The sequence below is a fragment of the Ictalurus punctatus genome, chromosome 7, assembly GCF_001660625.3.
Source record: "Ictalurus punctatus breed USDA103 chromosome 7, Coco_2.0, whole genome shotgun sequence".
Classification (NCBI taxonomy): Eukaryota; Metazoa; Chordata; class Actinopteri; order Siluriformes; family Ictaluridae; genus Ictalurus; species Ictalurus punctatus.
In genome coordinates this window covers 2537980-2565635 of record NC_030422.2, presented here as the reverse complement: position 1 = coordinate 2565635, position 27656 = coordinate 2537980, and the positions used below count along the sequence as shown (strand labels likewise).

The following is a 27656-nucleotide window of genomic DNA, read 5'->3' as shown; positions in this document are numbered from 1 at the left end:
TTTTGAAGATCTCTTCATTCCCATTTCTGGTATAACTCCTAATCAACTTCAACATGTTTGAAAATATGTTTGCTATAGTCTTTACTCATATCAAACACACATTAAATGTGTGCACTATCATGAACACTGGTTACCCATCTCACAGAGAATCAAATAAACAAACTCTTAATTCTCACACACATGGCCTCGCTGTAACACTCTACACCCTGGAGTCTTAGATCCACCAGTACTGATCTACTAGTGGCTCCTAACGAGCAGACTGACAAGAATGGGCAGAATATTTAATGCCATAATCCACCACCAGGCCTTTAACTGCACATCCATGAACTCAAAACACATGTTTTGTACCAACAGCTTTCCTTTTTTTTTCTTCCTGCTAGTCATTTTCCTACTGTTTTTTTTTTTACAGTCAGTTTGAGTGATAGGTGCTACGTGCTACAGAAATTGAATGTATTTGTGTTCTCCTTCTTCCCCTTATTATTATTATTATTAGTAGTAGTAGTAGTAGTAGTAGTAGTAGTAGTAGCAGTAGTCACAGTCTCTCCTTTGAACACATGTCTATCAGGCTTTATGGTCACCACAGATATAGGAATCTCTACAGAAACAATTTTAACATCCCAGATACAAACACACTTCAATAATATACAGTTCTACTTCTATTAACTGCTATATACCTAAGTGGTTAGTGACGATGCAGTTTATACGTATGTAATAATATCTAAAGTCTGTTAAGAAGTGCCAGTGTTTTGCAGTGATTTGTAAACTTTTCACTCACCAGTAACATTTACCCAGAGTGCATCACTGTAGTGTGTGTAGTAGACTGGGTTTCCTCTTCCAGCTCTGCACCTGTACTGACCTCCATCAGAGACTCTAACGGAGCTGATGTTGTAGTAGTCTGTTTCAGTCTCAGTCTCAGTGCTCTGTGTGGGTTTGATCCAGTAAAACTTCCATCCAGCAGACTGCAGCTTCAGTGTACAGGACAGAGTCACGGAGTTTCCTTTCAGTACAGCTCCTTCACGACTTGGTGTGAGTTCAGGTTTAGGTTTTTCTGCAGTTGGAGATGAAACACACAGTTCAGGATGTTAACTGTTCATGTTCTGCTGTCAGAGTGTTTAACACACTAATCACTACTACAGACAAACACACTATTACTGATACACTGTAAAGACTCCTGTCATAGTGAAATTATTCATGAATATCTATCAAACTATTTTGTGGTATTTATGAAAGTAATTTAGTTTTTGTGAGAGTAGATTTAATGTGAAGTACATTGTTCTCTTATTCAAGAAAAAGTGTACAGACAAAATGTACTGCATTATGTTTGACTGTTATTTAAAACATCCTTCAATATAAAATGTTTGAACCAGCAGAATGCATTTTATTATTTCATTTTACACTTAATGCAGTAATAATAAAAGAAGAGATATTTTGCCATTAATATTATTTATTATTGGATAAACCTGGGACATTTTCATGTTCAGCATTTTGCAGCACATTGAGTCAGCAAATAAATAAAAATCACATCTTTAGTCTTCATCGACTGCATTTCACATCATCATCTCAAAGTCCAACATCTTTACTGCATATCACACTTTGTATGCATATTGTGCAGCTCTAATCTACACCAGTACTGAGTGCTGAGGTGAAGCTGAGGTTAATGAGTACTGAGGAGATGATCACACTCACCTGATACAGTCAGTGTAACAGCATCACTGGTGTGTGAGGAGTGTGAGTCTCCTCTCTCTCTTCCTCTACAGGTGTATTTACCTGCATGAGATGTTTCAGCACTACTGATTCTGTACTCCTGTTCACTACTGACACCAGAACCATCTTTATTCCAGCTGTAGATCCAGTCAGAGTCCTCTTCATCCTGTAGGTCACATCTGAGAGTGACAGTCTCTCCTCTGTACACCTGTTCATCAGGATTTATGGACACCACAGGTTTTGGGAGCGCTGTATAAAGATAGTAAAATATTTCCTGAAATAATTAGTATACTTTTGATTGATTGGTTTTCATGAGTGTAGAGAGTTTACAAGATTTTGGAGAAGAATGTAACATTACACATGTAAATGTTTTGGACAAGTTATAACCACTTGCACCAAAAAGTCCAGCGTCTTCAACAGATCCTGACTCTAATCATTTGGTATTGTGTTAGATGTATTTATAGTAAAGTATTATTCAGTTTTGTTTAATAAAATGAAAGGTGATTCATGACATTACATTTTATTCTGTATAATTCCATGTTTTGGTCATTGGTAAGGAAGCAGAGTGGAGCAAAAGAAAGAAAATCCTACAATTACTCGAGATCCTGATGTGATCTGGCTCCAGGTCTCTTATGTATGATTTCCAAAGTGATTAGTCAGCACTTATAGAGACGAAGCAGGTGATTTATTTACAGTGTAGCTTTAAGGCCTCTGGTATCAGACACACACTGTACATTCTTTCTATATTGATCATAATTTCATATTCTGTAGTGAGTGTTTCAGCACTAATGTCTGTGTTTCAGTTACAGTTATAAACACCATTATGAGTCTGATTAACATGAGTGCTGTGTAATTATGATTTCCATCTTTCTACTACCATGAGATTTATTATCCCTACATAACACTGATATCTGATAGTCTGTATCTCTTATAACAGAGATTCTCGTCCTGATGAACACACACTCAGCGGTACTTTGACTTTTGCTCTACTCTTCATGAATGACAGGCTTTATAAATATCTAAAATATAAGAAATAACTTAAAACATGCAGTGAGAGAGTAGAAAGCATGACGTACCTCTAACTGTAAGTGTAACTGGATCACTGAGCTCTGAGTCGTAGTTTCCTCTGCGTGCTTTACACTGATACACTGTTTCTCCTGCATTAGAGACTGTATCATGGAGTGTGTTGGTGCCTTCAGCTACTTGGACTCGATCTTTGTACCAGAGAAAAGTCCATCCATTAGACAGCAGATTACAGTTCAGAGTAACTCTGTCTCCAGTGTAGACGGAGCTCTGAGGATTCACTCTCACAGTCGGTTTGGGTTTTTCTGTTGATATGAAATGATGATGATATTAAAGTTTTCCTCTTTACAACATAAACAAGAGTTTTATCATCTTAATCAGATGATTTGTGTCTAATAATGCATTTATATTCAGCATTTGTTAAACAGTTACAGTTGTGTGACTTTATCACATGGACAGCATGGTCTTATAATATCTGTCAGGAACCTCGAGTCGGCACGGAAGCAGGAGCGGGGGCAGGTGTAGAGCGTGGGATCGGGGAGTTCAAGAAACGTAGTCGTAAGACAGGCAAAGGTCAAGCAATCGGACGAACAACACAAACGGGGTCAGGCAGAGAGCGTAGTCGAAACCGGAAACAGGGGTCGAGGATCACGAGAAGACTAACTAACTAGATCGGCTTGGTAACGCAGAGAAACGAGTTGACTGAACGTAGACTTCACATTGACTCTAGATGAATGACATCCCTAAGTACTAGCAGTGTGTGTGTGTGTGTGTGTGTGTGTGTTGGTGCCAGGTGTGTCTGATCACAACTCCGGGGATGGTGAGCACATGCGTGCATGAGAAGTGAGTGTTGCATCTTGGGAAATTAAGTTCTGATCTGACTGAGCTGTGACGATATCATTATACTGTATATATACTGTACATGGAATTAATTGAATACATTTTTTCATAACTGAACAAACACACTGGAGACTAAAAGTTTTTTTTTTTCAAATGCACTTTATGAGTGGAGCATAAATACACACTCTTAATGAATTCATCTTCATCAGTGTGTTCACTATTATGAATGTTGAACACAGTGAATGTACAACTACACCATTCATCATTACTAGACACAGGATAAGTAACTAAACGTTGTTTTTTTCCGGATCTGTGACATTTTAAATAAATCTTGTGACTTTAATCCACACTGCATGTAGTGATGTGATGCTGAAGTTAATAAATATTGGTGTGAGGAAGAGATTAACACACACACACACACACCCACACACACACACACACACACACACACACACCTGACACAGTGAGTGTAACAGTGTTGCTGGTCTCTGAGGTCTGAGAGTCGCTTCTTCTCCGTCCGCTGCAGGTGTATTTAGCGCTGAGAGACTCTACAGCAGTGAATGAATATTTACTGCTCTCAGTGTAGGAGGATATTTGGACACCATCTTTATTCCAGTTGTACATCCACTCAGTGTCTGCATGTCCTCGTATTTCACATGTGAAAGTGACTTCCTGTCCACTGAATATCTGTCCATCAGGCTGCAGAGTCAGAACGGCTTTTGGTCTCTCTGTACAGTTACAACAAATACATCAAACCAGTCAAACACACCCTTCTCTGACCATCTGATATTTAATCAGTGTGTTTTGTAATGATTATGTGTATCAGTGCATGTTACAGGAGTGTAAGATCAGACATGTACCCATCACTGAGAGAGTCACTTCATTACTCCATGTCGTTGACCGTCGATCAATAGACCCGTAACATCTGTATCTGTGACTCTGATCTACTTTTATAGTGTAGTAATTTTCAGCAGAACTGTGACTATAAACACGATCTTTGTTCCAGTAGTACGGTCCACTCCATCCTGAAATCCTACATGTGAGTGTAACCGTCTCTCCTCTGAATATTTGAGGTGAATTCGGCTCCACAGACAGAACTGGTTTAAACACTGCTGGAAAAATCAAAAAGCAAACACACACTGTCAATGTAAACAACTTACATTCTGCATGACAATGTACAAACAATCTTCTCCACCTTAATACAAATCCAACATGTACACAACATAGGCAATAAAATATGTATAAATCACCTTGAGCTTGTCCGACTCGGATAAGTGAAATAAGCACTAAAAAGGGAAGAGGAACAGAGAATATGATGTAACGCTGACTTGTTTCTTTTCTTTAAGAAGACAAATGAGAACAATGTCATATACTGCAACAAAATCTGTATTTAGTTTCACTTCAGCTGTAAGAAATGCAGTATATCGACCTGTTTCAGTAATGAATGGAGTTTAGAAAAAGCTATTTTCTCTCAGGTCACTATGCTGCTCATTACTGTCTCATGTTTAATGTCACGTCTTGTGACGTAAGGGAGATAGGGACGGATGCAAGTGCAGTAGGAACAGTTTTATTTAATGAGAAACACAGGCAGGTAAATCCAAAACGTGATCCAAAACATGCAAGAGGTCAGGCGATCGGAAAACAGGCCTACACGGGGCAAGGCAGGAAACTATGTCGTGGTCACCGAAAACAGGTCGAGATACAAAACATGACACATAAACTATGACCATGAACTGGGAGCGGAGAAACCAGCGTGAACCACACAAACGAATCTAAACATGAAACCTGACATGAACTATGACTATCTATCTTATCTTATTTTATTTTATCTAATCTAATCTAATCTAATCTAACATTCCGCGCTGTGCGCTGGGAGGCGCGCGGTATATATACACAAACATACTCAGTCTCGTAATGTCTTACGGCTGAGGGCAATTCAGACACACGTGAAACAATAGTCAATGACAGAGCAGGGAGGAGACATAACAAAACATAACAAATGCACGTGTCCAAATGTCACGAATGTCACCAAAGGGAAAGCAGGTGCTCGCGCACCTTGCTCGTCCACGCGCGCTCACATGTTCTAACGCGCGCGCTGCGCTGCGTTTCCTATGAGGAAAAAAACCCGATCTCAGTAGCACGTACAGGTAAATGATCACATTCAGGCTTGGACTGTGCAACGTACTGAAACATTTCTCTGAAAAAATGTCTATGAGGATAACTGTCGAGTGTAAAACTGAAAACTGGCATGGCTTTTAAAGTTCAAAGATGTTCTCTTAAAGCTAAGACAATATAGAAGGTTCATTCAGTCTTCACTTTCTTCTGAAACAGGTGATCCTATCACAGAGCAGGACAGAGTCAAAAGGGAAATGAAGATCTGCAAGGCTGGATTACATGGTCAAAGTAGAAGTAGAAGATCTTGCTGTTGCAGATTCGGCAATCATCAGATTTTCTCAACAAGAGACGCACAAGGGAGAGATTGCTGCCTTGCAAAATGGAAGATCTGGAGTAAAGAGCAGCTGTGATATTCATAACCTTCATCCAGTGTTGATGGATGGTGTGCTCAAAGTTGGTGGAGGACTTAGTAGAGCAGCGATGCCAGAAGAGATGAAACGTCCTGTTATCTTGTTAAAGGAACACCATGTATCCAAACTCATCTGGCCACATGTTCATAAAAACTAGGTCATGCTGGAGGAAGCCACATGTCAAAACTTCAAAAAAGGTAATGAGTTATAAATTGAAACTCTGCCTGTAGAAATAAATTTTCAGAATGCGTTGTCCGTCAACGTCTACAGGGCAAGATGGGAGAATAAAAAATGGCTGAGACTCATGCATTAAAGTTTGATAATGGCACAAATTTCATTGGAGCAGAAAGAGAGCTCCAGACAGCTTTGAACACACTGGATCATGACTAAATCCTGCGTACATGTTTCTATCTGAGGGACTCAAATGGACTTTAATCCCCCTGCTGCATCGCATCACGGTGGCGTGTGGGAGCGGCTCATTCATCTGGTAAAGAAGGTCCTGTACTCCACTCTCCAACAACAATCGTTGGATGATGAGAATTTTCACACCATCCTTTGTGAAATTGAAGCTATTCTTAATGACCTCCCCATCACAAAGCTTCTGATGATTTAAACAACTTGGAAGCTCTTACGCCCAATCACATTTTACAGCTGAGATCAAAACCACCTCTTCCACCAAGGCTTTTTAAAGACAGTGATCTGTACATAAACACGTAAAGAGCGACAAGTCCAATACTTTGATCTTTTTGGAAAAGGTGGGTCAGAGAATTCCTTCCACTGCTCCAGGAATATCAGAAGTGGATGAAACCACACAGAAGCTTCGCTGTTGGTGATATTGTGATCATCATGGGTCCAGCAGCTCCATGGGGTTCTTGGCTACTTGACAAAATAACTCACACATATCCTGACAAAAGACGTCAGTACGAGATATAATACATACAGATATATACGATATAACTCAAACATATCGTGACAGTAGAGGACTAGTACGAGCTGCACAACTCAAAACTAAAACAGGATTACTGGACAGACCTGTGATTAAAAGCTGCCTGTTTTTAGAAGACACTGAGGACTGATCTCTAAAGTAGACATACACACATACATATTCCGGCTCCTTTGATAATTTAATGGATTGTAGTTGCACACCAACAATTATGGGGTCGGTGTGAAGGAGTCATTGTAGATACAGGTGTATCTAAAAAAAAAATAATATTGTAGAAAAGTGTTTTTTTTTCCCATAATTTAATTCAAAAAGTGATACTTTCATATTTTCTAGATTCATTACACAAAGTGAAATATTTCAAGCCTTTTTTTCTTTTAATCTCAATGAATACGGCGAATACGAATCAAAAATCCAGTATCTTAGAATATTAGAAAAAAAAAAATTATAATACAGAAATTCGAGCATCTGAAAGGTATGTTAATTTATGCACTCAATACACGGTCAGAGCTTTAATCCTTTAGCAAATTACCGTATCAATGTGCCGTGGCATGGAGGCGATCAGCCTGTGGCACTGATGAGGTGCTCTGGAAGCCATGGTTTCTTTGATTATTGTATTATAAGTTCTTTATTCTAATATTTTGAGATTTTTGATTTCCGTGAGCTGTAATCCAAAATCATCGAGATTAAAACAACAACAAAAAAAGGCTTGAAATATTTCACTTTATGTGTAATGAATATAAAATATACATATTAAATTATTGCAAAAATAATTTTTTTCCACAATGTAAAATTTTTTTTAGATGCACTTGTAAATGTATGTGTACTGCATGTATTTTGAGGCTGTCACCACTGGGGGGCTGTATATGCATGGAAAGGGGTATAATCAGGTGATTGTATGATATCAGGTATACCCAGCTAACAATTTTTGGTTCTCAGAACATACATTTTTAAGGTTTGTTTTTTGTTAACCAGGAACATTTTATTTATGGAAATAGAAAGATGTGGTTTGTAAAGATAGGTTTGCAGTACATTCCCCTAATGTTCTCTTAATGCTCCCATGATGTTTTGTTAACTGTCCCCATAATTTCATGAATGAGAATTGAAAACTACTCAAAGTGTCTGCATAAACTTTCATAATCTTGTTTGTAAAAACCTTGCTGATGGACCTATTTGATATGAATCACAATTCCCAACTCAGTGGTACAGGTAGTAAAACTTGAGGTAAAGTTCTCAAGTTCTCCAGCTCAACGTTCTCAACTCAGCTAGTAGCCTATTTTTTATTGAAGGCTGTGGTAATTTACCTGCCAATGTATGACTTGATCAGATAAAAAGCTGGATTTATCATAAAACTTGCCTCAGGTGTTTCATTGTTTGCAGGACTACCAGACCATAAAATATCAAAATTTTTGGCTAACACGAGACTAGGCTAGTTTGGTGTCAAGCTAAGCTAACTAAGCTATCATTGTATGGGTTTAGCTGCTACAGAACCATGCAGAGTACATTATCTGTCCTTGTGTAGCTGCTCCCAAACTTATTCTTCTGGTCAGATTAAAACGTATGCTTCAACTGATGTTTGTCGTTTCTTTTATTGCATTCCTTCACAACTTAAGCGCATTCAATCACCGTCAAACACCATCAATCACCGTCAAACACCGTCAAACACCATCAAACACAGTGAAAAACTGAAATAAAGTACATAACACATTCTCACATGAGCATATTGTACATAAGCATGTTCTTAAGAGTCCATGAGTATTCATTCATCTTGCTCACATATTAAACTAGCATTAATGGCCTTAGGAAACTTTTGCACTATTACATTACAATACAAACATGAAATGCACAACAACACAAACATGAAATGCACAACATCACAAACCAACATACCGTGTGCGACTTCCGACCAGAAATCTAGGAGTAGCTGTAACGCTTTACTGTTTAATTATTCTCTTCTTTAACATCTAACTCCGTGTACAGCGTAGCACCAAAAACTGCATGCACATTTTTGCACTGCTATTAGTTAGGCTAATCACATGACCACAGTAACTTAAATTCAATGCAGTTCACTAGTTTAACCTGTAGGTGTCACTATTTCTGCAACCCATGTAAAACAAAACTCATATAGGCAAATTATTATTAATATTTACATTGCATTATTGTAATAACAACAACATAACAAATAAATACTTTAAAGGCTTAAAGAAAGAAAAGACCCATACATGTTTTCAGCGGCAGCTACATCATGTTCACGTAAACTGGAACTCATATAGACATTTACACATCAGAGGATGTTAGTGATTCAGTTTCAGTGCCTTTACTGGCTAAAAATAAATAAAAAATCTCTGTATATCCATTTTTCACTCACACTGACTGTGAGATGGCTTTTGGCAGAATTGAGAGCTGTCAGCAAATAAGACACAAGTATTTCCACGTATTTTCCTGTAAACCTTGTCTGATTGGTCTCAACTCCATTTTCTGAAGATAAAATTACAACACTTCAGTCAGTCAGTCGGGTGGTGGCGAGGGCGTTGGGGCGCTCATCGGTGCCTCCAAGCTGGTGTTGCCCTAAGGACTGCCTGGTTCACCTTTGTCTAGAAACGGCCCTGTCGCATAGCATGACAGTACATACTGCATTAGATTCAGTACCTACAGATCGTCGATACAGTGTGTACTAATCAGTATGTGTGTAGTCTGAATACAACCTGGACATACTACATCCGACATGTTGGTGCAGACAGCTCTTCCGTGCCAGTTCCGTTACATTATGGGATAGTGCAGTATCCACAGTGTCCACTGGATCCATACTGCAGAATCAGAAGGTCATCCGGGTATTTCTCGCCTACTGTTTTATGAATACTGAGAATTCTGACATGCTACTACTTTGGTGTACTGCTTTTCACCTACTGTGTAGTAGGGTAGTAGGGATATTCAGCCTATGGTAGTACGCCAAAAGTAATAGCACTGGACACTATTCTATCCCATAATGCAGTGGTTCTCACCCAGGGGCTCCACTGGGGAGGTGTGAAATAAACACAGACAGGGCATGAATTGTGTACTCTGTGTATTTTATTGATTTTCAAATAGAATGAGTATAAATGAAAAACTCAGTCTTTTCTCTCCCTCTGTATTTTCTCTTTTCTGGGTACAGGTGGAGTTTAGCTGCCTTTTATCTAGCTGTCACTGCAGACCAGTGTTGCCAACTTAGTGACTTTTCAGACCCTTTAGCGACTTTCGTTTTGCAAAAAAATAAGCACCTAGTGACAAATTTAGCGACTTTTTGGACAAACCTTAGCAACTTTCCATTTGTGGCCAGTACTGTCCTGCAAGCACGAGGTCTCACTTTCATGCTGCACTCACACCTCCCTCTGAATCTGCTCTGTTCAGTGAGGGGCTGAGAGCCGGAGATTTAACAATGTCATGGATAACGAGACACGCCCTTCTTCCCAATGTGAATGTTTTTCGAATGCGAGACGACTGGAATGCAACATGTTTTACATAGTTGTCTTGTTCAAAGTATTCATAGTGTTCAGGAACACTTTATATCATTCATGTTCAATACCTGTCCACTATATAGCTTTATAAATGTCATAAAAGTTATGAAAAGTAAAAAAAAGTACAAAAACACCAAAGCAAAAATAAAAGAATCTATCTATCTTCTATCTATCAAAAACATTATATATATATATATATATATATATATATATATATATATATATATATATATATATATATATATATATATATATATATATATATATAGAATAGATCGTAATTATACCTGGTCTCCTCTAATATGGGGGAGTGCTACATGATAGGGGACGCTTGGGGAGGCTTTAGTTACAAAAGGTTAGGAACCCCTGCCATAATGCAACAAGACTGGCGCAGACGAGCTGTCAGAATCGGCACCAAGTAGTATGTCTGGTTTGTATTCATGCTTACCACTTACTACTGATCAGTACTGTACTGTATCAACAACCGAGCAGTAGGTACTGAATCTAATGTAGCAAGTACTGAATCTAATGTAGTAGGTACTGAATCTAATGCAGTAGGTACTGAATCTAGTGTAGCAGGTACTGAATCTAATGGAGCAGGTACTGAATCTAATGCAATAGGTACTGAATCTAGTGTAGCAGGTACTGAATCTAATGGAGCAGGTAGGCTACTGAATCTAATGCAGTAGACCTGTCACAGTATGCCATTTCGGATGCAGCCGCAGTTCTTACCACACAAACACGCTCACACACAACTTATCACCACTATCTTTTATTTATTTATTTATTTATTTATTTATTTAAAACTAACCACATAACACTCTGATCATGTACTCTTCCTTTCATACCTTCTAAGAAACAGAATATGTTCATCCCTGATAAAAGCCCACAAAAATATCATGAACCAAAATCTGATTCACGCTCAGAAAAAAAAACTCCACGTCACCTCAGACACTCTACAACCCAAAATAACACACAAATCCTGAAGATTTTAGATTCTACACATATGCACTAAAATGAACCAAAGGACACTGCAGTCTGTAGTGTGATTAGATTAGATTAGATTGCATTGGATTAGATCCACTACGTAATGTATGTTGTAACACGCATGCGCCAACGGCAGACACAGTACATCACTGTTATCCATCTATGGTTAGGGTTGGGGTTAGTGTTAAAGTTAGAACATCCAGTACGTAGTATATCTAATCTAATGTCATTACACTACAGGCTGCAGTGAGGACACACCCAATTAACAGCAATCCACATAAACTATGCTGAAAATAATAAATATTTAGTCCCCTCTGACACCACTGGAACAGCAGGCCAAGTTATTGTTATTGCTGTAGACTGAAGACATTTGGGTTTGAGATCAAAAGATGAAAAGGAGAAGAGAGGTTAGAATTTCAGCTTCTGTTTCCTGGTATTTATATGTAGACGTGTTAAACGACATAGAACATAGCACATTTCTTTCAGACCACCCAATTGGTAGATACTAGGAAATAAAAGCTGAAATCCTAAACTCTTGTCTCATATCCATCTTTTGATCACATACCCAAATGTCTTTGGTGTACAGCAGAAACAAATGAATAGGCCTTGCCGTTCCAATAGTTTCAGAGGGGACTGTACTGTACGCTCCCACTGATATCATTATTAATGCAACTAACTAACACTATTCTACATATAAATGTAACCCTTACCTTAACCTCAGTAACCAAATAATAATAAAACTTCTCACAAGGGCTCAACTCAAATGAACTAACTCACACAACTGATATGGATGTACACTGATCCAACAATCATATCAGAGACTCTTACGAAAATGTTCTAATCACATATTAACCTCATCACACAGGACATTAGACTTCATCTGAACATATTGTTTTAAGCCGCCACTCACTCTACTGAAGACACAAAGAAAACATTTACTCACAGATCATCACACGGAGTGGACGGAGCTCCATCCTGTCACTCAGATGAAGGACTGACTGATCAGTGGTCTGTGTTAAAGACACTACACTTCCTGTGTTCTTACACACAGAGAGAAAGTGAGAAAGACTTCCGTTCTGGTCAAAGTTGATGTGCTCTTTTCAGGTGAACCCAGAAATTATAACAACAATTTGCAGAACATAACTTTATTCAACTCCTGAACTTGTACAGTTCCTCTGCTACTTCACTCAGGTTCATGATTGATCTCAACAAGACATCCAGTGGACCTTTCTGTAAAGCTTTTTATCTCGTTTGATTGAATAAGCAAGCTAACTCTTTTAAAAGAACGAGGTCTTTCCTAAATCAAGAAACTTTTCTATTCTGTCAGATTTACTTCAGGTTTTGGGTTTGATGCATTCCATAAAGATCAGAAAAGTTCACTGGACATGATGTCAGAACCTCCTATGAAGCTGGGAGGCAGGGCTTCTGCTAGTCTCAAAATGGGGTTCTTAAATCTACAACCTAGATGTGATCAGTGAAAGGGATTCTGATATTTAGATTTTTCCAATAAATCTGTGCATAGTTTCATCCGTTTTACAATAATAATAATAACAATTTTCAACAGACTAGCATATAAAATATCCAGTTTGTGTGAACACACCACTGTACTTAAAGCTTTTATGTTAATTCTTCTTACTGCCTGTTGATGATTCAAGTTATTTACATTCTCTGTGTTTAGATGCATTCTCTGAGTTCTCTGTGTTTAGATGCATTTAATGGCAGCACAAAGTAATGTGTTATAAGATGAGATAAGATCTAACATTATGTTCATCTTTTATTATTAGCTCAGCTCACTGAGTGCTGTTAGTGTTTACCACAGAAACTAGAGTGACAACATGCATGTGTGGCTGTTTTAATTTTGGCTTTACTGAGAATGTGAATGACAGCGTTTCCTCATTTCTCACACAGCTCAACTAGAATAGAAACCAAACCACAATAATGTTTCATGTCTTAACTGCTAATCATTTAAACTGTGTAATCATTAAAGTCATTTAAAATGACATATTTGATGACGAACAAATAAGAACAAATAAACGTTTTGTGTAATAATGTCAATTAATCACAACATTCATTGAATGGTTATTTTATTTATTTTTTTGATAAAGGTTTCTTTATTAACATTTTTCAAATTAAACATACAACACCACCCAAACAGACAGACCCCCCCCCCCCCCCCCCCCCCCCGTACATTCAGTGGTTGTGTGTAGGAACTCTATAGAGCCTACAGCCCAAGCTTCCACTGAACCCCTGGTACGAAAAGTAAATTGAAAAAGTGCATCCTATCACAGTGTAGAAGCATACACCCTATCATAGCTTATATAACAGAAAATAAGACAGCGGAGTTGACAATCTTCCTTGTTACAGTAAAAGTCTGATCAAACAGTTATCATCCAGTCAGAGTTCAGTGTGAATGAATTAGCCGGGGCAACGTTACTCACTCAGCCCTCTACAGTAGTAACGATATTCTTCTTGACGTAGCTCATCGCTTTGCTTGCGTCTATGAACTGCTTTTCTTTTCCGTTGAACGTAATACGGAGACGGGCTGGAAACACGATGCCATACCGGACCCCCTGCCGGTTACGGAGCAACTTCCTGACCTCATTGAAGGCCGCCCTGGCCTTAGCGACACTCGCAGTACAATCCGGAAAGATAGCAATCGTCTCACTGTTATGCCGGAGCGGCGCTCGAGAGCGCGCCACGCTCAGTACCTCAACGCAGTCCTGGTAGTAGTGGAGTTTGGCTATGATGGCACGTGGTTTCCCATCCTTCCTCACAGGACCCAGGCTTCTATGAGAGCGGTCCACAAGCACATCTTTATCCAGCTGTAGTATTTCTTTCAGTAGTTCTGAGACCGATGTTGTGGAGCTGGATCCATTCGCTTCCGCCACCCCCAGAATTCTGATATTACAACTCCTCAGTCTGCCCTCCATGTCCTCACACCTGTTTCTGAGTCCACTCACCTCCACTGCCAGGTCCTTCACCCTAGTCTGTAAGACTGCCACTTCGTCCGACCAGGCCGTTAGCCCACCTTCCACCTCTTTAATTGCGGCTTTCATCGGGTCGATTTCGGAGTGAATTGCGGCCGTACTGTTCTGTATTTCCGCTTTCATCGCTTGCAACTCGCTCTCAAGAAAGTCGAAGCCTTCAGCAAGTGCACTTTTCAGCTCAGTTTTTTTCACCGCAGCAATGTCAGCCCTAAGTGAAAGTAGGATATCCGTCTTCAATGATTCAGCGTCTAACTCCTGGCTGTTCGGCCGGGGCGGGGGCTCCGAACCCGGAGAGGCAGCAGAACTCGCAGCCGAGACGGTGCTGGGCCTAGATTTGGTTGACTCAGTGAATTTATACTTCCGCAAGTTTGTCGCCATCTGCACGCAAATGTACGCACAATCAAATTGGAAAAATGTGTTAGAAACAGGGTTTGCTAGTATTTAACTATGAAAAAACACTTATTAACTTTAAAAAAAAAAACATAAGTTCGACGGGAGCTCAAACGAAACACTACCTACTCCATTTCCCGCTCGACAGCGCCCCCTGAATGGTTATTTTTAATGTAAATCAGATCTGAAATGAATGATGTGAGCTAATTTGCAGTTGTGTACAGTTTTCAGATAAGACTACATAATGAAGCAGGTAGTCTCAAACTGTATCACTGCTGCCATTTGCAAAAACTTGAACGCTCATAGATTAGCATCTGCACATCTGAGCTCGGCTGTGCTGTGTGAACCTACTGGCTCTACAAGGTACTGCAAGTAAAAACATGAGCGCAAAGTAGGCTGAGAAAAACCTTTATATTTTGTTCAAAAAATTCACAAAAATTCTCTGGATATCATGGATAAACAATTGCAGACAAAACACAGGTTTATAAAAAATATATCTTTGTTAAATATAGGTGTGCACCAATTACTGGCACCCTTTAAGTCGATACATTGGGCTACCTCACTTTGACAAGATCACAGACAAGGATAGGAGAAGGAGAAGACTCTTCTCCTGATAAGTTTGGAGAATACATGGTAAGGGATCTGAGACCATTCCTCCATACAGAATCACACCAGATCCTTCAAACGCTGGTGGATGCTCCTCTTCAGTTCACCCCACAGGTTAATTTTTTGATATTTGCATTGAATCATTGTCCTGCTGGAAGATCCAACCATTGCCCATTTGAAGCTTTCTTGCAGAGGCAGTCAGGTTTTCATTTAATATCTGTTGATATTTGATAGAGTCCATGATGCCATGTATCCTAACAAAATGTCCAGGTCCTCTGGCAGAAAAACAGCCCCAAAACATTAAAGAGCCTCCACCATATTTAACCGTGGGCATGAGGCAGTTTTCCAAATGGCTACCTCTCTGTTTGCACCAAAACCACCTCTGGTGTTTATTGCCAAAGCACTCTATTTTCTGACATCTGACCATAGAACTCGATCCCATTTGAAGTTCCAGTAGTGTCTGGCAGACTGAACATGCTTGAGTTTGTTTTTGGATGAGAGTAGAGGCTTTTTTCTTTAAACCCTACCAAGCAACTTGTGGTGATGCAGGTGACTTCAGTTTTGGAGACTTTCTGACCCCAAGACGCGACTAACTTCTGTAATTCTCCAGCTGTGATCCTTGGAGATTTTTTGGCCACTCGAACCATCCTCTTCACACAAGAGACGATATAGACACACAACCAATTCTAGGTTGATTCATAACATTTCCAGTTGACTGGAATTTCATAATTATTACCCTGATGGGGGACATGGACATTTTCAATGCTTGTGCTATTTTCTTATTGCCACTTCCCATTTTGTGAAGCTCCACAACTTTTTGCCACACATCCCAGCTATGTTGCTTGGTCTTACCCATTATTATGAATGAGTAAGGGAATTTGGCCTATGTGTTACCTCATATTTATCTTGGTTGAACAATTTCTCCAGGTGTACTAAAAATAAAATATCAATGGGAATATACTTCAAATATAATTTTCTTACATGAATTCATAGGGGTGCCAATAATTGTTTCACACCTATATTTAACAAAGATATTTTTGGATAAACCTGTGATGTGTCTGCAATTGTTTGATATCCATGAGAACAGAGTAGTTTTGTGATTTTTTTTAAACAAAAGATGAAAAGGTTAAACAATAAGGACAACACACAGCCTTTTCACAGCCTTCTTTGCTCATATTTACCAAGGGTGCCAATATTAACGGAGGGCACTATAACTGCAATAAATGTGGCTTTACTGAGGTACTGAGCTTCAAATATGAACAGAGAGTTATCATTATGTTGTTTTTTTAAAAAAAAATATACTATATACTCATGAAGTCAGTGTAAATGTGTATAATGTCTAATAATCTAACCCTTTTATTTATTACAGTATTTGGTGAGATGAACTTGACTGGTTTATATCTGTGTGAAGCTGCTTCATTCACAATAATATTATATTCTCTTTTTCTTATTTCATTATTCATTACAAGTCATCTGGACCTCCCATAGAAGTTTGTGTGACAGAAGACAAGACAGCACTCACACTCCGCCCATCTAGTTAACTTCACATCATCTCCCCACACACGCAGTAGTTTAGTCATTGTCTAGACTGCACACGTGGGTCTGCGCTACAGCTCCATTTCACACACACACACACACACACACACACACACACACACACAGGTTTTTATCACATATTACTTCTCCCTGCTGATCCACATCCCCAATAATCACACTACACACACCAGATAAGTTTAAAACAGAACATCTTTATTGACGTGTCTGTATATTTGTATAGTCTGTCTTTGTTTGTGCTGTAGATTGTCCGCGTCCGTCTTCCGGGTCCAGTCCGCCGAGACTACAGCAAGAGGGAGGAGATAAACTCCTGTCCTATTTCTGCACCAGTGTTTATGTGTCTGGGGGAAAAGGGGGACTTTTATTGAAATGAACATGAGGAAGGTGGTTAATATGTGTGTATGTTCACATTATGATCATATTGTATGTTTATATCTATATGTTTATGATGTTGTATACTTATCTTTATGTGTGAGGTTGTTGTGTTCATACTTACCTGATATTTATTCTTTATAATGGTTCATGCCGAATGGGCGGGGCTTCAGCTTTATAAGCGGGCTGCTTCCCTACATGCAGGGGCTGATGGAAAGTCCGATTCATTTCCGCGAACCGGTTCTTTCGGACAGTTTGTTTCAATGAACCGGTTCATCAGTTCCTTTAACGCAGTGGTCGGGAACCTATGGCTCGCGAGCCAGATGTGGCTCTTTTAATGGCTGCATCTGGCTCGCAGACAAATCTTTAATTAAAAAAAATAATAACGTTAAAAATATAAAACGTTCTCATGTATTTCAATCCATTCATTTGCTACCGCTCATGTTCATGGTTGCGGGTGGCTGGAGCCAATCACAGCTGTCCTCCGGGACAACACCAATTTTTTATTGGATAATGCGTAACGCACACGGGTCGTTGTGAGGTCAGGAAGTAAACTTCCCTCCTTTTAATCAAGTAGTCAGCTAGCTAATTGCAGAAACCCTTTTATCGAAGAAGATGTCTAAAAGAAAAAAAGATGAGTATCGTACCTTTCAGCAGGAATGGACAGAGGAATTCGCCTTTGTGGAGAGAGCAGCTTCTGCAGTGTGTCTAATATGCAATGATGAAATTGCATCGATGAAACGGTCAAATATAAAGCAGCACTTCGACACACGCCATACTACATAGCGGCTTCACATCTAATCTCCTGCAGTCATTCAAAGCGCGCTTTGGAGAATTTCGTGAGCGCACTCGTCTTTTTAAGTTCATCACCCATCCACACGAGTGTGCAGTGGACAGGCCGACCTGAGTTACAGCCCCGGTGTCTCCGTCAGAGATCCTGAGCTACAAGCTGCTGACCTGAAGGCCTCAGACATGTGGGTGAATAAGTTCAAGTCACTGGATGAAGATTTGGGAAGACTTGCACGACAGCAAGCAGAGTTGGCGAGCAAACACAAGTGGGGAGAAATGAAAAAACTTCAACCCGCGGACCAGCTGATTGTCAAAACTTGGAACGCGCTTCCCGTCACATAGCACACACTGCAGCGTGTGAGTATTGCTGTACTGACCATGTTTGGCTCTACGTATGCATGTGAGCAGTCTTTCTCACATCTAAAGAACATTAAGATCAACCTACGATCACGTTTAACGGATGGAAGTCTCAACGCCTGCATGAAGCTTAACCTCACCACGTATCAACCAGACTACAAAGCCATCAGCAAAACCCTGCAGCGCCAGAAGTCACATTAATGCCAAGAAGTACTTTATTCATCATTGGTAAGAAACAGCACAACAACGTTATTAAAAAGAATTCAGAGACTTATTGTACTTTAAAAGTGTTGGTCTTACATGAAATGCACACATTTACTTGTATTTAGTTTTAAACATATTGTATGGCTCACGGAATTACATTTTAAAATATGTGGCGTTCATGGCTGTCTCAGCCAAAAAGGTTCCCGACCCCTGCTTTAACATCATCAAGCAATGGTGTAGTGCATGTGTCTGTCATGTTGTATCAATGAAACCTTCAAATAAAGTCATTTGTGTGAACGCATATTGCTGATTATTGCCTTTTATTCACTTAAGTTAATGGTGTTTGTGGTCACAGTTTAATTTGCTGATCCTTCATGTAAGATTCGACTGACCAGTATTGAGTAGCCTACATCTTGGACAAGTCTCCTCCATTAAAGTTTTACACCTACAGCATACATAACACACACTGATGTACAAACACAGATATGTTCTACTTGTCTGAAGTATAAGGAAAGAATAAACTAGTCTTATAAACTCCATGATTTATCTTAACTTAAAATATAATCTGCATACACAATAAGCTATAATAAAATTCATTTATATTTCTTGATAGAAAGGATTTTACATATTTTAATAAGAATGTATTTAATAAAACTAGCCATAAGTATAATTCCAATACGTTTTGTTTGTTATTAAAGAAACTTGCATTTCACATCAGGCTCGTTCAAGTCATGTGCATAGTGTCAGCAACTCACTCGTCTGAATCCTCGCTGATCCTCTGCAAACCTCGACAGTTAGTTGAACCGGCTCATACGGTTCTTTTTGAGTCGGACATGCTGTGGACCGTGCTACTACAGCTGTGCATCTTGCGTCATCAACCCGGAATTAAAGTTAGATTCAGTTTGATTTTGTGAACCACCTTAACTGATTACTTCTGGAGAATCAGCTCAAAAGAACAGTTCATTCAAGAACTGGCCATCACTACATGCAGGGGTTAGTTTGCTGGTCCATGTGGAGTTAGATGTGAGAGTAGTGTTGTCAAAAGTATTAATATTGTGAACTTTTTTGAAAAAAGCAATCCAGTCTAATTATAAAATTATTATATAATTATAGTCAAGATATATATTTTGTCAATATTAATTTATTTTCACCATCATGTAAATATTTTTTTCTTCATTTAGCCTGAGAATGTGAAATGATGGATCAGCAGTGCAAAATCAGTTTAGCACCTCCTCTCTCTTTCTCACTGTTTAACTCACACTGCTGAGAAAATCAAAACACCACAACCGCTTTAAAGCCCAGTGATGATCAGAGTGGGAAATGTGACTGTTGACTCAGTCTGACAGTCACAGACAATTCAACATAATGGCAGTATGTAAAACTGAACTCTAAAGATAAACTGAACTTTGAGACGCGTGTAAAATGTTTCCATAGCATCAAAAAATGAGAAGCTAAATATAGATAATTTGTGGTTCAGTGACACATTTTAAGTTTTGTTTCAGCTAATGTTAACACTGTATTATAACCGATTCATACAACTGGCATTAAATGTTCTTGGATTTATATTATATATCAATCCTGCATGGAAGGAACTGTTATTCACAGTTTAGTAAATCCGACTACTCCACACTGGGGAAGAACCAGGGAAATACTCCCAAATAAGTTTTACCGATTGAAGGCAAAGAACATGAGAGTGAGACATGAGTATCAATAAAAGCTACATTTTATTATCACACTTAAGCGTCATTAAAAATGATAAATATAAAGTCACCCTCCCATGAAGCACAATAAGAATTTTAAAACTAAGCAATTCTCCAGGCCCAGGCTTGGTGGGAACAAGGCAGGCCAGCTACTTCCTGGGAGGTCATCCAAACCCACCTTAATTAAAACCAAATCATTAAACACTACCTACACCACAAGGAGGTTGTTGTGCCAGCACACTGAGCACGCTGTGAAGCACACACCACCGAATGAAGGCAGCTAGCTTCCCCTGTCCACCAAGACTCACTGGCTCCTGGAGAGAAAGAAAAACACCAATTAACCCAGAATTACACAACACACTAAACAATAAGCAAAGAAAGAAAAACTAAAATATTACAGACACTGTGATGTGGTGGCTAGAACACTCAGGCCCACTGACACCACCACATGAAATAGAGGCAGTTCAACAGCTCCTAAACAGAACCAGAATGATTGTTAACAGTAAATAAAATGAAAAGTATAGCCACTATAGTGTGGAGACAACAGGACAAAGCCACAACATACACCCCATCAATAGTGTCACATGTAGCGTCTTCAGCTAGGGATTTGTCTTAGAGGAGATTTAGATGCTCAACTCCCCACTCTCACCTCAACACAAATATCAGAGTCAAATCTACCAAGTCCCAGTGTGAAAAAGGGAGAGGTGCACTTACTATTGGGTTGAACAAACACCAGACACGAGGTTGTATGATTACGCACGCGCGGCTAATGTTACCGTCACTGAACGCACGCGCCACCAGCGCCGCTCCAAAACTATAAATAAACAAATTAGCCTTGAGATGTTCACATCATTACACCCTGAGCAAAGCCCCAACGTACCTGAACTGAACCGGAAATGCCAGGGAGCGAGGAACTCTGAATCACCAATACACATATGCGCCTGCCAAAATAAAGGTCCTTAAATAATAGAATAGCTCCGACCTTATTGATCTGCCAAAGCCATACCCCGAGCAGGGTCAATAGGGTAGTTCACTTATCCTGCCACACACACACACACACACACACACACACACACACACACACACACACACACACACACACACTGTCATTAATTTTGGGAAGACACTGTCAGTATCTGTCTACGCAAGCTCTCTGGAACTGCCTGTGCAGTAACTTTGTGCAGCATCATGGAGGTCACCCCATCTGTGCTAGATCTCATGGAGGTCACCCCATCTGTGCTAGATCTCATGGAGGTCACCCCATCTGTGCCAGATAGTGTGGTGTCTTAATGCACATCACCTTCTAACCAATCAGAATCCAGTATTGAGACTGACCATGGTATAATACATTATGATCAACTTTGTATTCTGCTTACATGTGACAGCTCCAGAAGATATACTGTTGTATAATAATTAAAGTATTAATGTTTTATTATAGAAACTTAGCAAATCAAATTTCACCTGGCCATTGGACTATGTCCTTACTGAGAGACTGTGAGGTACAGCTTTTAACTTCTTTGCATGTAAACCATTATTATCAGCAGTGGAGTGTCATCATATACTACATTCACAGTACACTGTATGTACAATATCTGGTCTTATTCCACTCTTCATTAACAGGGACACCACTTCAGCTTGGAGGGACGGACTGTGGGATATTCATGTTGATGGTAAGTGGTCATATAATTGCTATACCATTGCCTCTGTGTGTGCTAAACACTGCATTTGTTAATATAACATCAGAGTTTTGATTTTGTATTTCAGTACACCCTGTATGTGACCCTTGCAAAGCCCTTTGATTTTTCAGCTGTGAGTTTTTATCAATTTATGTTTGTTTTTTTTTCAGCAAAAAGGACCGTAAACACAACTAAAATTTTATGATTAAGGTTTTCAATTGTCATCGTTTATCAGTCTGACATGCCTGTAATCAGGAGGTGGTGGTGCCATCAGTCACTACAGGCATTTCCTCTGGCAAGGTAAGATACTCATAACTATAGTTTGGATGAAGATGTCCATTATGTGCATTCCCAGTATGCAGGTCATTTGTAATAAATAAAAAATAATGCACACTGGAATTTTTATTTATTTTTATTTTTTTACTGTTTTGTCAGTCCAACAGTCAGTCACCAAACAAACAATCTTACTGGAGCTAAACATCATGGAGGTCACCCCATCTGTGTTAGACCTCATGGAGGTCACCCCGTCTGTCTTAAATATCATGGAGGTCACCTCATCTGTGTCAGATGTCATGGAGGTCACCCCATCTGTGCCAGACCTCATGGAGGTCACCCCAACACAGAGAATCCATGTATATACAGGGAATGTTTATGTATTGTTTGACTATCGTTTGTTTATGTAATTACCTTTCTTGTTTCATAAAAGTGTTTGAGCAGCACTTGACTAATTACATTTTTATTGAAATGTCTTATCTTTTTGTACAAAGGACTCGGCGGTGATGAAACAGACTCTGCTTGCCTGTGAGTGGGTGGAGGAGAACAGACCCCACTTTGCTGGGAAAGTTCACTTACCACGGATCATGAGGATGAACGAGGATGATGCCTTGTTGGCCATCACAATGCAGGACCTGTTTATCAACACTATTTTTTATGAAAGTGAAATGGACGAAGAGAAAATCCGGGCTCCCTTCCTTTTTACCTTCGAGAGATTAGAGGACATGGAGTTTTTCATGCAGGAAATATACGATAAAAGAAATATTCATGTGTCTTGCTTCACAACCATCACCGCTAACAAGGTTTTGTAAAATGTGTTTTTTTTTTTTTTAGTTTTATGGGGGGAAAAAAGTGTTCTTGAAACCTAATATACTAAAATTTAAGTTTAATTTAAGTATCTTTTATCTTATTATATATTTTTTTTTTTCTAGAGTGAAGAGTGATTTTTATGTTAGATGTACATTTTGTTAATGAAGGTGAATAGAAATAAAATAAATTCAGCAACACTTGAGGGCAGTGGAGTATGTGACTAATAAATTGTAAATTATTAACACTCCCAGTCTACTACCAAATGTTCATGGAGTTGGTTGCCTTGCTACCAGTCTCAGACCACACGTGTCCTCTTGTTTTGCTCTTTAGTGTGACACGTGGCTGGGTTCAGACTACAAGACAAGTTGCTTATTACCATTTGATGAAGACAATCACATGTGGACTGAGTCCATCCAAAATTATATTCACATATTTCCATCTAAATTATATTCACAATGATACTCTTGTTGTACATGCATTAATTTTTCTTTCATGAGGTGGAGACACTAAGTGTACATTTAAAAGCAACAAAAGACAAGCAGATAGGTGATCATTTTATTTATTTATTTTTTATCACACCTGCAAGGGTAACTCAGTTCCCATGTTTAAAAGCAAAGAGTATATTAGGGGCATACTTTATTACATTAATGAATCACATGACTGAGAAAATTCACAAATAGCTTACATAGCCTTAATACAGTGGGGAAAAAAGAAGGTAGTCTAGTCATGCAGTTTGTCACAGAAACAGTGCAGAAAAATCATGAAATCATGAAAAATGTTAAAGAAAGATAAGGCAATATTAGCTATGCCAGCATCTCCAGTTCCATGCAAGTCTCATGGTTACTTTGACCTAACCTTCGTGCATTAACAATCAACATTTTTTCCCCTTTAGGTAAGTTTGATCTAATGAAGGGCTTGCATTAACGTTAACAGCCAGTAGGTGGCGAAATGAGCCATAGAGATGGAACTAGACTACATCCATAGAGGTGAAACTAGACTAGATCCATAGATTACTAGACTAGATCAAGAGAGGTGGAGCTAGACGTCCAGCTCCATCTATTTGGCTCTTCAGTGAGCAGTAGTGATAGGAAGTTCGGACCATTTTACTGACTCGGATCTTTGAATCTCGTTCAGCAAAATGAACAAATCTTTTTTCAAGTCATTTCTTTCATTTCAGCAGAATATAATTAAAATGTTACATGTTAAATTCACCAACACATCTAGTACTTGCGCAAACGTTGATCACATTTGGAATAAAAATAAAGTATAGGCTATTGCAGCCAAGGCCAAATTATGAGAAAGAGAAATGATTAATTAATAGCTTAGCATTAGGTCTTCAGGCTATACAGTCTGTTAGTTCACCTCACCTCCCGATCCGAGTCGTTCTTTCTTTTGTCACGTCGCATTTCTCACGTCTGTTCCCCGGAAACAGAAATGATTATTTCAGCTCTCGAGTCTTCGGGTCAGAGTCGTTCGTTCATCATGTTACAGCTCCATGGGCTAAATGCAGTGTTCTCGGTTGCACGGGGAGCTGCTGTTATATAAAAGCTAGATGATAAAATAATGTAAACACCTGAGACTCAGACAGACGCTTCAGCTTCTATCACTCTGTACGGTCTGTTGTCCTCATCAGAGTCAGCTGTAAAATACACACTCATGAACACTTCAAATTAGCCTCTTATTGAATGTCAGGGTTTAATTTTAAGGCTAATGAAGAACACTGTGAGGTCTTACTTCGAGCTCTGTAACATTTCACTGCCAGAATGATGGTCACCAGCACATACAGAGAGGCCGCTACTGCACTGCTGAGGAGCTTCAGTACCGACAGTGGAGCTTTTCCATCTGATAGAACTGGAGGGAAAAATACCATGGATAATAAAATTATATAATCATCACAATAATAAATTCTAATTAATCATATATAAAGCATACATTTACAGATCATACATTTAAGTTTCATGTGAAGATATGAGTCTGAAAAGTTGTCTGTAACTTAAGATGTTTCTTTAACCATATACATTTAATTGAACATTAGGGCAGTTATATTTGCCTTTATGCTAGTGATAAAGATGATACTGACATCCAAAAAGTCTCATCTTTCTGTGTTCTTTTTTCCTCTTTTTTCTCCTCTGAGTCTGATCTTTGTGTGCAGATGTGTGTATAAACCTCTGTGTCTCAGATCTCTGCAGCCCTGAACACAGCGCTATCTGTTGGTCTTTTGTTAGAATCGACTGAATAAACACATCAAATCTGTGTCACCCTAGACACTGCACTCAGTTTCTTTATAACAATATTATAATTTATTTTCACCAATTCAGTAGATTATAAAAGTGTTATCTTTATTCCTGTATATTGTACATCTATTACTGATGAGAACATTGAAGACTCACGGTGCACTGTGATGTTGACAGGATTACTGCGTCCTCCAGATTCAGACTGACACCAGTAAACTCCAGTGTGTGATGTAGAGAGGAAGCTGATGTTACATGTAGATCCTGAAACTGATGAACAATCAGACACTGCCTCACTGTGTGTGTATCCTCTCACTGTCCATCCAGTAGAGTCACTCTGGTCCTCACAGCTCAGTGAGAGAGAGTCAGCAGTAAAGTGTTGAGTTCTGCTGGGATTGATGATCAGAGACACTGGAGGAGATTCACCTGAAACACACACATTATAATTCAGATCTTATTCTGAAAATTAACATGTATTTTGATTTTATTATGATGTTAATTTCAGTGTACAGTTTAGTAAACATGTGTAACATTAAAATTACCACAGGACTAATACTTGCTCTGATTAGACAATGATATCCGAATAAAAATCTACTATCAGGTGCTTATTCAGCTGCTTTACACATTCCTCACTAAGGAGTTTAAATATAAACAGTTATTACACAACACATTAGCACAGATACAACACTTAATATTAATAAATGTACATTTGCTACACTCCAACTCAACTCTATTGTTGATTTATTTCCTCACCAGTGATGCACAGTGGCTGTAGGTTGCTGAACCGTGTGTGAAAGACTGGTTCTCCTCTCTCTGCTCTGCACATATAAACTCCTGTGTGCTTCACAGTAACAGGACGGAGAGTGTAGGAGCCTCCAGATCCTCTGCTGCTGTCTGAGAGGAGCGCTGTACTGTACCTGAGGGAACCCTGACTGTCTCTGGAGGGAACCTCTGTGTACCAGCTGAATGTCCAGCCTGTAGAGGAGTGTTTAACCTCACAGCTTAGAGTCACTGAGTCTCCTTCAGTCAGCCAGCGCAGTGGAGACACACTCACTACTGCCTCTGCTGCATCTGATGGACAACAAATGTAAAAATAAATAAATAAAATCATACAGAGTGGTAATCTTGTTATATATAATTAATGAGATAAAACAAACTCACACACTCACCTGATACAGTGAGAGTAACAGCATCACTGGTGTGTGAGGAGTGTGAGCCTCCTCTCTCTCCTCCTCTACAGGTGTATTTACCTGCATGAGATGTTTCAGCACTACTGATTCTGTACTCCTGTTCACTACTGACACCAGAACCATCTTTATTCCAGCTGTAGATCCAGTCAGAGTCCTCTTCATCCTGTAGGTCACATCTGAGAGTGACAGTCTCTCCTCTGTACACCTGTTCATCAGGATTGATGGACACCACAGGTTTTGGGAGCGCTGTACAAAGATAGTAAAATATTTCCTGAAATAATTAGTATGCTTTTGATTGATTGGTTTTCATGAGTGTAGAGAGTCTAGAAGATTTTGGAGAAGAATGTAACATTACACAGCGTCTTAGCGTCTTCAACAGATCCTGATTCTAATCATTTGGTATTGTGTTAGATGTATTTATAGTAAAGTATTATTCAGATCTGTTTAATAAAATGAAAGGTGATTCATGACATCACATTTTATTCTGTATAATTCCATGTTTTGGTCATTGGTAAGGAAGCAGAGTGGAGCAAAAGAAAAAAAATCCTACAATTACTCGAGATCCTGATGTGATCTGGCTCCAGGTCTCTTATGTATGATTTCCAAAGTGATTAGTCAGCACTTATAGAGACGAAGCAGGCGATTTATTTACAGTGTAGCTTTAAGGCCTCTGGTATCAGACACACACTGTACATTCTTTCTATATTGATCATAATTTAATATTCTGTAGTGAGTGTTTCAGCACTAATGTCTGTGTTTCAGTTACAGTTATAAACACCATTATGAGTCTGATTAACATGAGTGCTGTGTAATTATAATTTCCATCTTTCTACTACCATGAGATTTATTATCCCTACATAACACTGATATCTGATAGTCTGTATCTCTTATAACAGAGATTCTCGTCCTGATGAACACACACTCAGCGGTACTTTAACTTTTGCTCTACTGTTCATGAATGACAGGCTTTATAAATATCTAAAATATAATAAGAAATAACTTAA

At 39.0% G+C, this 27656-nt stretch overlaps 2 protein-coding genes and 1 long non-coding RNA gene across 3 annotated transcripts in view; all 3 read right to left on the bottom strand.

Annotated features, from left to right (window-relative positions):
• Positions 1 to 27656, bottom strand: part of LOC100379168 (leukocyte immune-type receptor TS32.15 L2.2a) — a 67677-nt gene that overhangs the window by 5453 nt on the left and 34568 nt on the right. The window contains 1 exon segment of the mRNA NM_001329244.1: positions 1687 to 1953. Coding sequence (NP_001316173.1) covers positions 1687 to 1953 — 267 coding nt within the window.
• On the bottom strand, positions 489 to 4431 carry LOC128633002 (leukocyte immunoglobulin-like receptor subfamily B member 3-like). Its single transcript, XM_053681453.1, has 3 exons — positions 4428 to 4431; positions 4023 to 4295; positions 489 to 1048 (listed from the first exon to the last, which is right to left on the bottom strand). The coding sequence occupies exons 1-3, from the start codon at positions 4429 to 4431 to the stop codon at positions 768 to 770; spliced, it is 558 nt and encodes a 185-aa protein (XP_053537428.1). The 3' UTR covers positions 489 to 767.
• On the bottom strand, positions 20478 to 21383 carry LOC128632979 (uncharacterized). The gene is made up of 2 exons (XR_008396687.1): positions 21187 to 21383; positions 20478 to 20946 (listed from the first exon to the last, which is right to left on the bottom strand). It is a non-coding gene; the product is annotated as an uncharacterized LOC128632979 (long non-coding RNA).

Coding starts and splice junctions, on each gene's coding strand:
- LOC128633002 (XM_053681453.1), bottom strand. Junction 1,049..4,022: donor TGTTACACTCACTGTGTCAG/GTGTGTGTGTGT, acceptor CTCCAACTGCAG/AAAAACCTAAACCTGAACTC.